Source organism: Varanus komodoensis, unplaced genomic scaffold (genome assembly GCF_004798865.1).
Source record: "Varanus komodoensis strain SLA01 unplaced genomic scaffold, ASM479886v1 scaffold83, whole genome shotgun sequence".
Classification (NCBI taxonomy): Eukaryota; Metazoa; Chordata; class Lepidosauria; order Squamata; family Varanidae; genus Varanus; species Varanus komodoensis.
The window spans coordinates 40,188-57,642 of NW_025336520.1; the positions used below are offsets into that span (position 1 = coordinate 40,188).

Here is a 17,455-nt window from a genome sequence, read left to right on the forward strand (position 1 = left end):
CCCCGGGTGCTGAGTCGAGGCCCGGCCCGTCCGCGCGCGCCCCCGCCGCCCCCCCGGACCCGCGCAGGCCCAGGAGGCCTCCCCACGCCGCGCCTCTCCCGCTCCGACGCCGGCCGAGACCGCCACCTATCCAGCCGGCACGGCCCCGGGGCAGCGCGCCCACGCCCGGAAGTCCCCCCTCCTTGGGGCGCTTCCTCCTAGCCCATTGGGCACGGGCACGCGCGGCCCAGCAGTCGGTCCAATCGCTGCTTGCATCAGGGGCGCTCCCGACCAATGGCTTTGACTGCCCCGCCCCTTCCGGTCCCCCCGCGGCGCGCGCACAGCCGAGATTTCCAGTGGCCTCGCCGCGGCGCCGGGGAGCCTGGCCGCCTGGCGGGACTGGAGCGCGAGGTCGGGCGGGGCCGCCGGTGCGCCCGCGAGCGGCCCTCGGGACAGGCCCGCCCCCTCCGCGCTGAGGCCCCGAGAGGGCCGGGGCGGCGCAGGGCTTTCTGCTCGCCGCTCGAGCAAGCCGGCTGGCTGGCGGGCGGGGGGTTCGGTGCCGAACAGGTGTAGGGAGGACGGCGGTGCGCGCCACGTGCCGAGGAAGGCCCGGGGCAGAGAACTAGCGGGTTGCAGTGGCCGTTTAGAAATAGGCCAGCCCGTTCAGGGGTGTGGATGCATGCAGCAGACCCAGTCAGCGCTTCGCTTCGAACAGGCATTCCAGGAAATGCCTTCAGCTTTCTGTTTATGAAGAGTGGAAAGACTAGAAAAGCAAATTATTTTATTGAAACCATTCTTCAAAAGGAGCAAACACATTAAATGATTTAAATTTGAACAATCCCCCTTCCCTTCCCACCTGAAATTGTTAACAGAACTAACAAGCACCTGAACATTGATGCAAAGCAACTCCTTGACACCATCGCTGAACAAGTGCCAATATGGCAAAGGGAAGTTGCACAACATTTTCCACAGTGTACACAAGGTGACAGAGCAACACTCTTGACTTTATAGGTCTTCAGGTCAGGCTTGGCTGGGTTTCGGACAATTCTCTCAAGACAATAGCAGTGGAAAAAAGAGGACGTCCCCCACTTATTCCTAATTTCCATTTCCATAAAAGAAATACAACTTGCAAGCCTGCCGTGTTCAAAGGAAGAATGTGAAAAGGACACAGCACAGAACAGACATTTCTCAAGAATATTACATTCAGATTCCAACTGCTTTATAAGACTCACAGTAGAATGCACATTCTTCCCAAAATGCAGATGCAGCTGGATTTTAATTTCCAGAATTCTATTCTCAAAAATCCAATTCTCCAATGCACATTCTAAGGCAAAAAGTGTGCATACGTACATCCAAAACTTCAATGAATGGCATAGGCAAGATGACAAGCCAACATTTTCAAGGGCTGCATGAGTATAAATTGTATTGAAATGAAAGGGGCTTGATAATTCACAGCACACAATTTAGTTTTTCATACTTATCTGGGAACCTGTAGCATTTGGAGTACAACTTTTACTAAATAAAAGCTTGTAAAACTCAAAAGCTGCAGTTTTATAAACACACATTTCTTGAAATTGATTTGAGGGACTGTGAGGCAGTGCTTGCTTTGATCCAGTGAGTAACTGGCCAATGGTGCTGAATATGAAAGGATCATACTACACTGAAAAAGCTCCTTGAAGAAACAGTTGGAGGATTTTCTGAGTGAAAATAGAAGTAAGAAGGTTAGATTACATTTTCCCTCCACCCTGTAACCTTTGGGCACTTACCCTAACTTATGTGCTGGTGGACTTGTTTCTGCTTCTGAGAACTGAAGCATCAGGATTTCTTGTCCTACAGCCAAAACTGGCCCTCCTACACTATTCACTTGTTGAAGTGGGAAGTTCAGTTGCAACTGAACAATTAAATAAAAACCACACACATAGAACAAACTGTTTAGGCCAAGTTAGAAACCAGTACATGAAAAGCATAAGGAAATGCCCACAACAGTACCCAGAATTTCTCAGAAATCTATTAGAAAGCAGTGACTAAGAACTTGAGATGCAAATAAAATATGCAAGGAAAACTTGTTAGTTAATATTGGTTTGAAGAGGAATGTAAACCTAATTTTGGCCGGACAGATCATTTCTCCTTTTGGCTGTTTCATGGCCCTTTAAAAGTGTGTTTTAGGTGTGTTCTGCAAAGTCAGTAACAGTTGAGAGAAAGTTGAGATGTATACACCAGTCTTCTGAATTGCCTTGCCAATGGGCACACCTGCTGTTTAGATACCAAGGGCCTGCTTTTTGGGATGGACTGTGACTATCAGTCCAAGTATTTCTGTTTTCCTTTTGACTATTATTTGCTTCCTTCAAATTTTGCTTCTATTCCATCAGTTCCTGTTGTGCAGTGGCTCAGAAACAAAGAACTAACATCAGTGGCCCCATGCTAATGACATTAAAAGAACTGCTCATCCAGGCCTTGTCCATGCACCATAATTAGAACATTCTGAGGCTGAAGCAGAAGATTCCAATTTGTTACTTCCATTCACAGGGAGAATACTTGCAGACACTGTAAGTTGCAGACACCAAAACATACACTGCTCTTCACAAGTTAAGGCATAGCCCAGTACACTTGTACCAAGTGTCTTTTCCTAGAACAGTTGTAGGTAGATTGAATCTGCCAGTTGAAAGCGGCAATTCCATGCAGGGTGGTGTCAAGAATAGGAGTTTCCAGTGAGCTGAAAGTCATCTTTAAACAAAGGAAGTAAGGAGGCAGGACAACACACAAAATCAGCAAGGACAATTCCAGCAGGAAAGAAACAAACACCTACTGCGTTCTGTTGTCAGTTTGTGCCATGTTCCACTAACCAGGTCCATTACAAAAACAATGGATTTGACTGTAAATAAATAGATGTTGATGCACAAGAGGATCTGAGAAACTGTTATAATTCGTCATTGGCTCTGGTGTCTTCCTTTGTTTCAGACTTCTTATCTGTTTGTGAATCTGCAATAAAGACAAAAAGCAACAAGGTAAGAATAAAAAGAGTTAAATGTACAGCACACAGGATGACTTTTCAAATCAAAATACCCAGATATCACAGGAAATGTTTTGAAAGCAGAAACACCATCAGGTCCAACCCCGCTGCTCAGTGCAGGACTCCCAGTTAAGCCATCCTCTTCAGAGGCCTGTCCAGTTGCATCTTGACTGCCTCCAGAGCGGAAGAGCCCGCCACCTCCCGCGGCCATCGGCCCCACTGTCATGCTGCCCTAGCAGTCAGGAAGTTCTTCCCAGTATCTCCTGGAATCCGGCTTGCTGTCCCTGGACACGTTATCCCGTGTCCTGCGCTCTGGGATGACCAAGAGCAGATCCTGGCCTTCCTCCTCGCGGCAGCCTTCCAAGGACTTGTAGAGTAATGGACAAATCCAGCCTGAACTAAATGAATCTGCCTTTCTATTCATTTTCTTAGTTTTTCTGCCATTAGGTCAATTAGAATGTGGCAAGGTAATCCATCATTGCCTTCTTTGCATATCAGTGTTAATATGGCTACCTGCCATGCCAGTTGTAATAATTTCTTTATTCTAATTACTTGCTGGAGTGGTAATATTAATTTTTCTTCTAAATATTTATAGTATGTTGTATCAAATCCATCCAGCCTGGTGCTTTAATTTTTAAAATGTTCTAATAGCTTGTGATAATCCTTGAATAGTATCATTCAGTATTTTCCTGTGATCGGATGTGATTTTTTCAAGGTGTGCTTTCTTTTATATATTGCTCCATTCTATCTTCTGAAGTTGGGATTTTTTTGTTTCATTCTACTTATCTATTGTAAGCCATCCCGAGATGTTTGTAGGGGACGGGATAGAAAAGCTTTTAATAACAGGCTAAATATGCCCAGCTCTTTCCACCTCTACATGCAGGACTTTGGTTCCAGTGCCTTCTGGACACAGGGACCCCAGTGCTGAGGGAGGTTCTTGCAGGCCATTGAATAGAACGTCTGAGTGCTAGGAACAGTGGAGGAGGCCTGCTGCATCAGAGTCTCCGGCATGAGGCACCTCTGGGAAGTGCACGAGCAGGAGAGGAGTAGCGCCTTCCTGCTTACGTTCCCCACAAGTGGCAGATGAGGTGGCGGGGTGCTGTCACAAGGCAGGGACTGAGGAACGAGTCCACCGAACAGCCGCTGGACTGCCCGTTCCCTTACCTGTGTCTGGTCCCCCTGCGTCACTCCGTGGGGCTTCCTCTGTAGGCGGTTCTTCGGCTGGACTGGCGTCGTCTACTTTATCTGCTTCTAGGAGGAAGGGGGACATCCTTAGTTGCAGGTGAGAAATACGGCTCATGAAAACAATACTCGGCACTCTCATGGTGTGGAACAGCAGCTGTCCTGCGACAGGCACCACGGCCAGTTGCAACCCTGGTCCCCCCAGCTAGAGCCGAGCATCACAAATCAAGGGGTGAGGCTCATGTGGGAGGTGGGGGTCACAGCGCTCTGGGCGGGCCCCCGGTGGGTTGGAGGATGCTGGTGGGTGCGAGCGCACCCATGCCCCGCATCTTGCTTTGCCCCGTGCCGAGAGGCATGGAGAAAGGACTCGGTGTGCTGGAAGAAACAGCTCCTCCCCATGCTGGCCGAGTCCCCACTGACGCCCGGTGTGGGGCATGAATGGGCCTGGCCAGTGCTGGACGCAGCGGCTCCTCCTGGCACTGCCCAGCGGCCCACTGCCTGCCTCCCAGCTGCCAATTCCGAGCTGTGGCCAGAGGAAACAGTGGGAATTCCCCTGGGGATGGACTGGAGGCCGAATGCTGTCCCAAAGAGATCCAAGGGAACTCTGTGCCAGCCGTTCCCCTTTCCTCTTGCTGCACAACCAGCAGAAAAGCCAGCCCAGAAGCCAAGAGTGAAAATGCTCCTTCGAGCCAAGTGGGCTTCAGGGCTTCCGTGCCTGAAAGAACCGGGAGGAAAGCCTTTGTAAGCCGGCCCACAGTCGCCATGGGACCTGCTCACCTTCTTGTGTCCCCTCCTCGGGAGGAGGGACCTTGTCGCCCTCGGGAGGCACAGTCGTGTTCTTGTCCGCGCCTGCCTTGGTGGTGCTGGGCCTGGGCCGGGGCTTGGCAAACTTGGCCTTGTTGAGGAGGTACTGCACCTCCCTGTCCAGGGCTGCGATCCTCAGCTCGATGTCTCTGGACAGCAGGGCCGGCTTCTCGGTGGGCGGCAGCTTGTTCTGCTCTGCCACCGTCTCGTTCTTCCACAGCTGCAAAGCCAGACAAGGCCAGGCAGGGCATTACTGCTGACGGGGAGCCGTGGGGACAGATCCCACTGCGCTGTGGATCGCAGTTGCTGAAAGCAGCACCCCCCTTAGGCTGACAGAGTTGCTGGGGAACCCAATTTAAGCGAGACGTTCTCGCTCACTCCTAATTCTAGACCCCGGGGCCACCAGAAGCTCTGGACAGAAGGCAGCGAGTCCTTTGTGCAGCACACAATCCACCTGGGCAGTTCCCCCACTGCGCTTGCGGAAGGGGGAAGGGGGAAATTCGTGGGTGACGGGGACATCATGCCGCTGGGCACGTGGGCTGCATTCCGACTTCCAGGCCAGCTGCCATGTGCCGCTGAAGACCAGTCGCCAGGGCACGAAGAGGCCCTGCCGGCAGCTCTTGTGGTCCCTGCAGCCCTCGCAACTCATCTTACCGCTGTCTCATTTATAGCCTTTTCCAGGGTGCTGAGCTCCACCTCCGTGAATATCTGATCAGCGTCGGGGATCATCCGCGCTCCCCTGAAACAAGCGAACAAACTCCCGTTCCCTCATGCTCCACAGCAATGCTTGCATCTGACTGAACGCTGACTTGCTCCTGTGCTCAAGCTCTGGAAGTGATGGCTGCCTGACGTGCCTCTTCAGTTTAGCTGTTCTCGGGGGTTGTCAGGTCTGGACACTGGACAGATATCTAGGGCAGGGCACCACCTTTGGTGGCCTCAGACCAAATACAGATTTGATGGACTTGTAAAGAATCCTTTTTATATATATCTCGAGCCATAATAAGATGCTAATTACTATACTGGCGGTCTGACAACAAAATGCGACTGTGGGACAGGCAGTTGTGAAGTGGGGTGTCTTCCAGTGGCCGGAGGTGCTGGGATGCTTGACCCAACAGTGCTTGACCCCAGGCCCTGAATTCTCCTTTCGGAGCTGGCGACACAGACATGGAGCTACGCTGCATTTTGCACAAAACACGAAACGCCGTGCAAGGCAGCAGGGGGAGCAAATCGATATTTAAGGCTACTGCAAAATACTGTTCCTGACAGGAAAAGCCGAGCCAGACAACCTTCCAGTCACATCCGTGCAAGCCCCAGCCTCTCTCCTGAACAGGGCTCGGTCATTCATACCTGAGGAAGATGCTGGAGTGATTGAGCAAGCTCTCCAGGGCAGCCAGGCGGTCTGGCCACTTCCTTCTCTCCTCCACACGGAAGAAGAGGCTCCGGCACAGTTTCTTCAGTTCAGCTAGTCTCTCCTTCAAGTCCTGCAGGAATTAAAAGTACTGGGAAATACATGGCACACACCTCAGGATGCAGAGCTTACTGATGGGATGAAGGCCCACGCTGTACACGGGGACTCGTTTGCTCAAAGGCAGGATGCCCACAGAGGCTCGATGAACGCGGCGGTGACAGCCAGGCTTGTGTCAGTGCACCAAGGCTGAGGGCAGCCCGCCTGCTCGCCCCACTGAGAAGGAAGCACGTCCACAAAGAAGCGAAAGGTGGCGCCGGCTGGGTGCCAGGAGGGCGGATGTGCCAAAGCGTCACGTTCCAGGCCGTCCCGATGAGCTAGGACAAATTACTTTCATTCCCCAGTACCTGACAACTGCTCGCTTTATCTACAATTTCCAAACCCACTGGCAAGGAAATGTCACTTTTACAATCAGGACAACCTGTGTGAGGAACACGCTGTGAATCCTGAGGCCCTATTTGAAGCACTGAAAGATTCAGAACAGGAGACCCATAAGGTTCCAACCTTAGTAGTGGCTGTATAACCATCTTCTTCCATCCAGCTGGAAACTTCACTCAGTTTTTTGGAGATTTCCTCTCTCTCTTCCTCAGTTGACACAAACTGATACTCCTCCTGATACAGCTTGTCCTGGTGAATGAAAAACAAAGCCACTGCTCTCAAGTGGAAATCGACACGCCAGGAACTGTCGATGAACAGCAGCCTGGCCCTGTTTGCTCTTCCTGGTTGCAGGAACTTGGCCAAGGAAAGTACCGTAATCTTGCCTACTTACTTTGCATTCTTTTACAATGCTAAGTATGGCTCTCCGGATCAGGGGAGACGTGATCACCAAGCGGCAGAAATGAGGCTACTCAAAGATTTCCCGGAGCCGGGGTTGGCAAGAGCCGTCTCTAACTCTTGCTTTCGCCTCCTACCTGGGTCTCAAAGACGAAGGCTTCCAGGCTGTTGGCCGATTTCTCCCTCTCCTGCTTCTCAAGGTCCCTTTCAGTCAAATCCTGCAACCTGATGTTGGAAAAGGGCAGACAGGTCACCGCCTGCCCGGAAGGAGAGCGTCTCTGTGCTGCAGGCGCTCCCACCCACCTCCCTCCGCCCCACGAGCAGCAGCACCCAGGCCTACTTCTTGATGGAGCCCTGCAACTCTTCTGGAAGCAAGTCGGGCACGTCGTTCACATCCAGGCCCACCGTGATCTCCTCCACCAGCTTCTGCTTCTTGGGAGGCTTTGGCTTTTTCTCCTCCTCTTCCTCAGCTGCTGCTTTGCCACTGTTCCCCTCGGGGCTCTTTGCAGGCCCCTCCTGCTTCCCACTCCCTGACTTCTCTTGGGCTTCCTAGATGCAGTCCGGGACAAAAAGAACTGTTTTCAGGTGCAAAGAAGAACAAGAACTTGACAGACCCGCTTTGCCTTTAGCCTGAGCCCCCGTTTCAGGAAGCTAGTTAGGCTGGGTGCTGATACAGCTCTGGAGGAAGCAAGAGCTGCAGGGAAGCGGCCAGCAGTGCCTCTCCCTTTGTCTTTAAGAACATCGGAACAGCCGTGCAGCTCAGTCTGAGCCCAAGTCTCTCTAGGTCAGCCTTCTTAGCCAAGCATTTTCCCCAGAGGGAGGGTCATCAGCAGTTCTCAGAGGAAGGCAGGAGGAGGAGGAGGAGGAGGAGGAGGAGGAGGAGTTTATGGCACTCGAGCTGCACTTTTTGTAAACCATCATGAGACTTTTAATGAATAATGGTGTAGCAAAACTTAAAATATTTATTTATTTAATTATTTAATTAATTTGTTGCTATGAACTGCCCAGAGAGCTTAGGCGATGAGGTGGTACAGAAACTTTGATGAAGATGATGATGTAAGTATTAAAGCAGACCCATCATCTAAAAGGGCTAAATGCAAGGAAAACGCAGCTCTTCAGAGAAATTTCCTCGCACTACCAAAGGGATCGGAATCCAAAAGCGAGTCTTCCACCCCTCCAGCGAGCAGGCGAGGATTTTGGTGGCTCAGAAAACTGGGAGGGAGGAGCCGTCTCCACTTGTCCCACCAGCAGAGGGCCTTCCCCACGGTGCCCTGGTGGGTGAAGGAAGGACACCTTACAGGGAGGGAGCTGTGCTACTCGCTCACCTGAGAGGTGGGCTTCTCTGCTCCCTCCTCCTGCTGCTCCTCTGCCGCAGAAGCGCCTCCAGCAAATTTGTCTTGCGCTGGAGGCGGCGATGGCTCCTTTTCATCCTCCGCACTAGTCGCCCCCGCGTCGTCCTTCTGGTCTTCCTTGCCTGGTTCTGCTTGGCTCTCCTCTTCCTCCTGGGCAGCAAGTAAGGGAAATGCCCAAATTGCACTGCTGGGGGGTTTTCAGCCGGGATGCTGGAGGGGCCCAGCAGGCCCAGCCCAAGGCCTGGCTCCACACGTTACCATCTTAGCCAAAGGCACAGAGCCTAGAGCCAAAGACAGCATCTTCCTTCATCCTTCTGTCATACCTGTATCCCTTTTGCATTAGGCGCATGCCTTGCATCCGGCTCGTGGCCGGCCTTTGGCCAGCAAAGAGCTCACCTGAACGGTCTCCGTCATATTTTCCGGCGCTTCGGGGACAGGGCTGCCTCCTCCGAAGAGACTGGAGATGGTGTTTCCAAGCTCTGCTCGAAAGATGCAACATGCCTCAGAGAAGTTCCTGCTTCATGCATACAAACCCCCAGTCCTGCCCACTACCCAAACTATCCCCCCCAAAACGGCCTTCTTGTCTTAGCACAGGTGCTGGGGGCAAGTAGTTGAGTCCACCTTTGCCCAAAAGATGGAAGGGCCACAGCCCTTCTCAAGGCTCACACATCTAATGAGAATTTCTATGATTTGCATGTGGCAAAATTCTGGCTTGGACACAGTAGTGCCTCTGCTGCATGTCAAAGGAGTCCGGCACTGATGGGGGAACCAGTCTTGGCAGCTGCAGCTTGCTGGAACTGCTCAGGGCCAAAAGCATGCAGAGGGCGCCTGTCCCACCTGCTTCCGCTCAGGCCAATGCTGAGGACAGCGAGGCGGTTCACTGGCGTAAGACTGGCGGCTGTGGGGGGCAGAGGTTGTGTTGCCGCTGCGGCAACCTGAAGAACTCACTTGTTAGCGTGGATTCCTCCTCGGGCTTGTCTTCAATCAACGTCTCAAACACAGATTCTACCTGCAAGTTGACACAGAGCACCGTGAGCATGGAGAAGAGGGCCCCATGGTGGGAGCCGCGGTGCAGCAAGGGAGGTACCTACACGATCCAAGCTCAGGACACCACTTTCGTCCATATTGAAATGAGCCTTGATGCCTTTCGACTCGTAGTCCACGTTCTTCCTGAAGCTCTCGCCCACACCGTGCAGCCTCACCCGGGTGAGGTTCAAGGACCCAAAAGCCCTGCAAAAACCGACACAAAAGCAACAGTTGGCTTCTCACCCCCCTCCAGAGAGACAAAGAGGGAGAATGGGGAGGGGGGCAGAGGCAGAGAGAGACTGGCTCCATGGACTCACTGCAAGTCACTGTCACTCAGGAAGCCCAAATCTGCATAGTTGACATGGAACTCAAAGTCATCCGTGTAGCGGTTGAAGGTGATGACCTTGCGCTGCGGATACGGAGCCATTCGCTGGAACAGAATCCGACGGTTGTGCTTCAGACTCTTGGATTTGTCCTCCTCTTCCACCTCACGGGTGAACTCAACCTGGGGATGGGGGAGAGGAAAGCACAGACTGTAGGTTGCAGACCCCTCAAACTGGACAGCCACCCCCCGGTCTTCAGGTGTCTTTTTGTTGAGAAATACAGGAGAAGTGTCTCTTCGGTGGCTTCGGAGAGGATCGCCAGGCGGGCCTGTTCCCCCACTGGGGCCTTCACAGCCGCTCCGCCACACGTCCCTCGCCCGAACTGCGGCTCACCTGGATGGGGAAGACGGCTGCATCCCGGACGACAAACGGCTTCACCTTGAAGGCCTTGCTCAGGGCAGCGGCCTGGTAGACGGCGCCCATTGCAGCGGCTTCGTCTGCATTGATGTTCTTGCCCAGTTCTTCCCTGGGGGTGGTAAGAGGAAGAGTTTAGTACCAGGAGCAGCAGCGGTGGGGAGGAGCACTTGAGGCTGACCTGGCACTTACTTGCCAACTACTTTCAGCAGAAGCTCCTGTACCTTTGGCACACGCGTGGAACCACCAACTAGGATCACCTGATCGATTTCGTTCTGGGAATCAGAGAGAGAGGGGGATCTGTCTCTCGGAGCTTAGGCCGAGACTGCCCCCCTTGCCCGCCTTCAGTGGGCTGCTCACGCTCTCTGCCCAGAGCGCCCTTCCTCACTTACCAGACCGATCTCGGCACTGCTAAGCGCCTGCCACACGGGCCCAGCAACCCTCTGGAACAGGTCGGAGCACAGGTCCTCAAACTCCTGCCGTGAAATCTTGGCCTTGAAGTCAATGTCATCCAACAAGCCCTCGATCTGGGGAAGGAGAGAAGCCGTGAGCACCCCTCTGCCATGCTCCTTACCCCCAGTGCCCCAAGAGCTGGTGAGGGGAGGAGACGACGGCGAATGCCACTGCCTCGTCTCCTATTTTCTCCAGAGCGGGCCCAAGAAACGCACAGGCCAGCAGCTCAAGAGGGCAGCCGACTACGCCCCAACGCAGGCGGGCCTCTCCTGCACGCAGCCCACCTGGGCCATGTGGTCAGCGTTGGCACTCAGCACCGTTTTCAGACGATTGGCTTCCTTCAGCAGCTTAGCCATAGACCGGAGGTTTTTCCGGACATCCTTTGAGGGATATTGCTCATTGAAGAGCTTGGCCAGATGGTCTCGAAGGCGCAGCTCCATCTCCAGGCCTCCCAAAGTACGATCAAACCTAAGCGAAGCAGCAGGGAGATAAGGCAGGTCCTCAGCTCAACTCCACGTCCAAACAGGCCTGCGAACTCTTCCTCTGGCTCCTGCCTGCCAACTCTTGGGTCTCCCACTCAGGCCTCCCCCAGCGTGGGCTAATGGAAGCTCTATTAACACATCCCGCTCTCCCGATCGTCTTCCTGGCAAGCCAGAGGTATAATGCCCAGGAACGATCTCTTACCCAACACCCCGGATCTGCAACTGAGGCTGGGTCCCCGAGTCCTTGGTTTTCAGCGTCTGGTACGTCACAATGGTGCACACGGTGCTGCCTGCTCCCATGTCGTAGAACATGATGTTCTGGGAATAAAGAACCGAGGCGTGAAACAGGCAGGAAGTGGCAGAAGGGGGTCGCCACCACCTGGAGCATGGCATGCACGTGGCTGGGGGAGGCCTGCGCTCTCCCCACGTCAAATGCGGGCACGTGCACAGCCCTGTCCCAGGTGAGGCCACTGGTGCGTTTCACCCGGAACGGGCTGCTCCAAGCAGCAGCAGCACTGGAAGCAGAGCAAAGGCCATCTGCCTGAGCCTTTTCACTGCAGACACTGGGGGCCGCATTGGCACGTGGCGTGTGGTGGGCCTCAGAGGTACAGCCTCGCACAAGGTGCTCGCGCTGAAGCGACACTGAAGCCAGGCCTCTGGGCTCCTCGGAGTCACTCACGTCGACACACGACTGCACGGATCCAGGCAGAGCTCTCATTTGCGAGAGACAGAGCGCGAGCAGCCAGCCCAAACCTCAGCTGCATTTGAGCGGGGATGGCAGGAGTACAAGGGGCCCGAGGGAAAAGCCCAAGCACGGGCCTGTGCTGTCCGGCCCTCCGAGCCGCCTGCCCCCATGGACACAGGCACCTGGGCTGTGGCATTGATGTCCTTCCTCCGGAAGACCCCGTAGTTCAAGGCCACGGCCGTGTTGTCATTGATGAGCTGCAGGACCTTGAGATCTGCCATTTTTGCTGCATGCAGGACGGCTCTCCTTTCCGCCTGGTTGAAGTAGGCAGGGACAGAGATCACCGCATCCTTGATGGGCTGCTCTGCAAGGCGGGAAGAAGGCGGGAAGTTTGCTCCTGCTTGTGCAGCTGTCCATTCTCCCTCATGGCTGTGCGAGGCAGAAGCGGTCCCAGCATTCCCCCCTGCACTCCCCCGCTAGCCCTGCCTCATACGTCACAGCACTGCTCCCCCCTCAGCAGCGTCGCATCCCAACCTGCAAAGTCCTCCGCCAGCGCCCGAGAGTGGTTCAGGACCATGCCCAGGAGCTCTTCTGGGGAATACTGCAATTGGCTGCAAAGGAGAACGGGGAGGGTAAGCTCCTGCATCCCTGACCCCTCGACGGCCTCTCCAGAGGGACTGCTGGCTGGCCCTGAACAGCAGCTCTGAAGGAACGGCCGCCTTCGAAGGGGGCCTTGAGCAGCGAGGTGCCCCTCACCAAAAGCAACGCCACCCGCGGCTGCCTGGGAACCCGCACGACCGTTCCCTGCCGGAAGGACTGCCTGGCGGGAGGAATGAAACCGGACCTTGTCTCCCCACCCCTCCTCCGGGCAGGAGCAGCTACCATCCCTGGCACATGGTGGTGCCAGAGGCACACTCGCCAATACCAGCTGACCCACCAGGTCCCTGCAGCTGCTCTCCGGGAGACATGCAAGAAGATGCCCCCGCACCCGTTGTTCAGCAGCGCCACATGGCAAACGGGACGGCAGCCACTCACTCTGACAGCTTGAAGACGACCGTCTCTCTTCTCGGGTCTTTCCCAAGCTCATGCTCTGGGAACCGTGACTGATACAGTGCCACTTGCGGGTTGTCAATGCGCTTGCCCAGAAGGTCCTGGAAGTACCGGAAGGCGACCTTCGGGTTCTTGATAGCCTGCGGAACAGAAGCGTGGTAACAGGCAATTCCGATTCCTGAGCAGCAGGTAGCGTGCTCTCGCTGTCAAGATACACGTATCAACTCTCAAGAACTGAATCATTTAACAATATTTAGGCACCAAGCAGAGCAGCATTGAGCATTTTTGTATGCAAAGGCCAGAGGGCTGCCGAGGGCCTGAGCAGCACCTGGGAGTGTGCCCCCCACCCCTCTCAGGGGGAAGTCACACGCTGCGCAAGCTGCAACTCAGGAAAAGGGGAAGAGGAGCAGAAACCGCACCCTCACAGCACTCGGGTAAGAGCTCTGGAGGCCAGAAATGGCGCTTGAGGGCTCACCATTCCCAAAGCACTGTCTCCGAAGAGGCGCTCGTTCTCCTTCAGGACCACGGCCACCGGGGTTTTCCTCCGGGATTCCCTGGAGCAAGACAGGAGAGGAGCTCAGGAAGCCATCTCCTAGCAGGCCAGGCCACGGGTCCACCTAGCCCAGGGCTGCCTGCTTAGACAAGCAGGGCTGTGCAGGGGAAACGGCTTCCGCTGGCAGGAGCAGAACTGAGGGCCTCCAGGAACGCTGCCACTGAACTGTGCTCCCTTCCCAGCGATTACTGTCAACTGGACAGACTCGGAATGGTCTTCTGGTCCAGAACTTGCCACAAGGGTCTGAGGAGACCTTTCCCTGCAGAGGGACGCAGACCCAGAGGCAGGTCTGCTGGGGGCCTGCTGCTGAGGGCGGCAGGGGGAAGCCCCAAGTGGACAGAGTTTCCAGCTTTCTGAGCTATGCCTGGAGATGGAGCACCGGTGCGAAAGGGATCTGCAGCATGCAGCCTGAAGAGCGGCCTGCGTTGCCCGGGGCTGGATGCTGGTCTGGCTCCCTGAAATTAGGCTGCTGGCCACAAAGTCCCTTTCCCAACATAAAGCAACAGAAAAGGGACACATCTGAGTCTCCGTTGAATGTCCTCCTCTATCTCAAACACTCACATCATCTCTCTGATTGCAAGCAGATGACTGTGATCCTGGACCTCTTCCTGTTCTACAAGTTACGGGCTGATATTACACAGTAATGCAGTTACATACTGAAGTAGGAGCTGAAACGTGGATATTTCCCTTTCTTTGCAGCCACCAAGGTTAAAGCTATTATTTTGGTGTTTGGAATTCTGCCTCCCCGGTTGTTTTCTGGGCTACGAAACTGTGCCAGCCCTTCAAGGAATGGTTGCTGCCAACCAACTCACTCACCTGTTTAAGACAATTTCCATGGGCACCCCAGGCTTGACAATTGCTATTTTCATGGATTCACTGCCCAGGTCAACAGACATCACTGCTAGGGAATCTGTGGTACGAAAGCATTGAGTCAGGTGTGCTCAGCGCCAGCAAGAACCTCAGAGCTAAGTAATACCAAGAGGTGCCCTCCCTCCTTTTCTCCCATTCATATTGTGTTTCAAGCTTCAGCTTCACATAAACTTCTGCTATGCATGATTAGGCCACATGGCTCCATCAACCAGAATATCTTCTGCTTTTATTAATTTATAATGCTCATTTGTTGCTTAATATAGTAAAGCCTCCAAGCAGTATAGACAAAAATCCATAAATAATGTAATATACATTTTACTAATTTATACATCCAAGCTTTATTTATTTAGGGCCAAGCCAACATCCCAAAGCCACCATAAAACCAATTATGCATGCCCAATACTAAAATTACTCCCATGGATCGGCTTGGCCACAATCACTAAGAGCTGCTCTAAGCACGGATGTTTCATGGTAAATTTGAAACACTCCACAGGAAGGAATTTTCACAGGCATCCTGTTGGTTTGACAACATCAAAAACACTTCTTTACACTTGCGCTTGTTATTTGTAGCTTTACATTCCCCTTCAACCCTATTCTAGGGCAATTTACATAAAAGAGCAAAACTAACATATTGCTGCAAAACCTAAATTAATTCAAAAGCCCCAAAATTATAAAAGCCCCATAAAATTCTGCTAGATTAAGATGGCACCTACTAAGCTCGAGGGAGTAAAGATGACTTTGCCCTAATGCGGGGGGGGGGGGACAAAAAAGGGAGCACAAGGCAAGCTCATTCAGAAAGCTGGGATTTCATCCCTGGGGAGCCCTCCCTCCAGTCCCACCTCAGGTGGCAAGGGCACACGGCTACGGTCCTCCCCCGAAGCATGTCATGCTCAGGTACCCCATGCGGGGAGCCTGCACCCTTTGTTCTGGAGAAGGGCAAGACCACAGATTCGAAGAGGCCACGGAGTCATCATCGTGCAGCACGACAGGATCCTGATGCTCCGTCAGGGAGTCACCCAACAGCCGCAGGAAGTGCACTAAGTGCCATTTCCAAGGCCTTCAAAAGCAGTTCCACGTGGTCCTTCTGTGCCCTCTCCGGATCTGGACATGCGGCACTGACAGCCCAGCCAAGCCTTGGAGGTAACAACCGCTAAGACATGCTGGGCACACGCACCTAAGATTTTCCAACACAGAGTTTTGGGTTGTGCCTGAAAGGCAACGGGGCTGGTGGAGGCACTGCAGTAACAATGGCGAACATCCCCCAGTGATTCAACAGCCTCCCCGGGCCTGTGCTAGAGGGTATCTTTTGACACTTTCAAGAATTTCATCCTCTCAGAATCAAGTACTTTGCAGTAGACTAGCTTAGAAAGTATAAAGGCCTAGATAAAATTTGACTGTCTGAATTCACAAAAAGAACTACAGCTTCTTCACAGAGAAGTTGAATGAAAACTTCTCTGAAGTATTGCTCAGTTCAAACATTGTATCTGATATAGCTGAATCCATTTATAGAAGCAGCAGGCAGAAAACAGACTTGCAAATGTCTTGGACGTTAACTCTCAGCATTCCTGACCATTAGCCATACTGGCGGGGGCTTCAAGTCCAAAACATCTGCTTTTCTTTTTGCTTATTCCTGTATAGCTCTGAATAGTCCAGAACCATGAAAAAGCCAGCCTGAGGCTTGCAAAGACAAGAGACGGTCATATGTTTGAAAGGCCCATGGAAAAGACTAGAACTTAAGTTAGAGTACCGTTGTAATCCCCAAGTGACACTCTCTTTGCCCCTAAGCCCCAGACTGGCATGCAGCTTTACAGCTGGAACACGAAACACCGCAGGAGACAAAACAGCTCTTCAGCCTTTCAAGCTCTACCCTCTGCCCTCACAAGATCAAGCACCAGCACGCAACGGCTCTCGGCTGGCTTCCTTGTCAGCAGCATCACTATAACCCCAGTTCGGTTCAGCCAGACGTGGTCTCTCGCCCGGGCTCCACTGAGAGCAGCCCGCGGCCCGCCCGGAGAGGTGGTCCTGCCTTCCCGCTGGCAGGCTGCTCCCCTGCCCGCGCCGGCCCAGCAAGCCACGCTCCGAGCTGCCTTCCCGGGTCTCAACGAACCTCGGGCCGAGCCCTGCTCGAGTCCGGCCCCCCGACCCATCTCTGCAGGGGGCACCGAAGTCCCCGGGCGCCCCCGGCCGTCCCGAGGGCAGGAACGCGCGAGCCAGACGCCGCAGGCCCCGCACTGCGGGGCGCCGGCTCCGCCTCCCCCGCAACGGCCCCGGCGGAGGCCCGGCCCGAGCTCGTCTTCCACGCGGGTCGCCCCGGACTCACCCGAGTAGGCGGGCAGGCTGGCCAGCAGCGCCAAGGGCAGCAGGGGCCACAAGGGCGGCGGCGCCATCGCGCTGGCCGGAGAGGGCAGGCAGGCAGGCAGGGACGGATGATGGGCAGGCTTCGCTTCGGCCGGTCCGCGGCGCCCCGGCCTTCCTTCCCTTCCCTTGCGGAGCCTGCGTCAGAGAGCAGAGGGAGCCGGCCCGGGCGCCAGGAGCACGGTCAGCTCAGCTCGTGTCCGCCGCCGCCGCCGCCGCCGGGCTGGGGCGCCGCGGCTCGGCCCGGCCCAGCCGGAAAGGCAGCGGCCGCGAACGGAGGGCAGCGCTCGCCGAAGGAGCGGCCGGGAGGGGAGCCGGGGCGGGCGCGCGACCGGAGGCGGCGCTCGGCGGGCGCGCTCGGGGTGGCCGGCCTAGGCAGACGGAGCCTAGCAACCTTCCTGTCCGTTTGCCGGCCGGGCTGGCGCTGCTGAACCTCCTTCCGCGGCGGCTCCGGCCAGGACGCGGCACCCGCCCATTGGAGCGCCCGCCAGCTGCGCCGGCCCCGCGCGCTCCGCATTGGGCCACGTCGACGGCGCCGGGTGAGGCGGGAACGCCATTGGCTGCGGGAGAGCGAAGGGGGCGGGCCTCGCGGAGCGACCGCCCTTCGGGGCAACGCGAGCTCCTCTGAGCGCGTGCAAAGTCCGCCCCTCCTGCCCGGCAGCCTGGGCGACGCGCGCC

The 17,455-nt window shown here is 54.9% G+C and overlaps 1 protein-coding gene across 4 annotated transcripts; it reads right to left on the minus strand.

Annotated features, from left to right (window-relative positions):
* Positions 1 to 743: 743 nt before the first annotated feature.
* On the minus strand, positions 744 to 16,939 carry HYOU1 (hypoxia up-regulated 1). Of its 4 annotated transcripts, none has more exons than XM_044456294.1 (24): positions 16,743 to 16,939; positions 14,369 to 14,462; positions 13,475 to 13,553; positions 12,985 to 13,139; positions 12,484 to 12,560; positions 12,132 to 12,313; positions 11,467 to 11,582; positions 11,067 to 11,250; positions 10,722 to 10,856; positions 10,522 to 10,604; positions 10,309 to 10,441; positions 9,910 to 10,097; positions 9,658 to 9,796; positions 9,515 to 9,575; positions 8,963 to 9,045; positions 8,540 to 8,716; positions 7,555 to 7,763; positions 7,352 to 7,439; positions 6,945 to 7,067; positions 6,323 to 6,456; positions 5,630 to 5,714; positions 4,949 to 5,195; positions 4,154 to 4,234; positions 744 to 2,958 (listed from the first exon to the last, which is right to left on the minus strand). In XM_044456294.1, the coding sequence occupies exons 1-24, from the start codon at positions 16,807 to 16,809 to the stop codon at positions 2,897 to 2,899; spliced, it is 2,982 nt and encodes a 993-aa protein (XP_044312229.1). In that variant the 5' UTR covers positions 16,810 to 16,939; the 3' UTR covers positions 744 to 2,896. The 4 variants fall into 4 exon arrangements, 3 of the variants coding, with proteins under 3 accessions (XP_044312229.1, XP_044312227.1, XP_044312226.1); XM_044456292.1 differs by having other exon boundaries at positions 4,154 to 4,237; XM_044456291.1 differs by having other exon boundaries at positions 4,154 to 4,240.
* Between the last annotated feature and the right edge of the window lie 516 nt (positions 16,940 to 17,455).

What these genes read in the sequence shown, in the direction of transcription:
- HYOU1 (XM_044456291.1), bottom strand. Translation starts at nt 16,809, where the DNA reads ATGGCGCCGCCGCCCTTGTGGCCCCTGCTGCCCTTGGCGCTGCTGGCC. An exon ending in CAGCCGTCTTCCCCATCCAG is followed by an intron (nt 10,098 to 10,308) that starts GTGAGCCGCAGT and finishes CCCCATCCCCAG; the next exon opens with GTTGAGTTCACCCGTGAGGT. An exon ending in CGAGGAGGGGACACAAGAAG is followed by an intron (nt 4,241 to 4,948) that starts GTGAGCAGGTCC and finishes CCTTCCTCCTAG; the next exon opens with AAGCAGATAAAGTAGACGAC.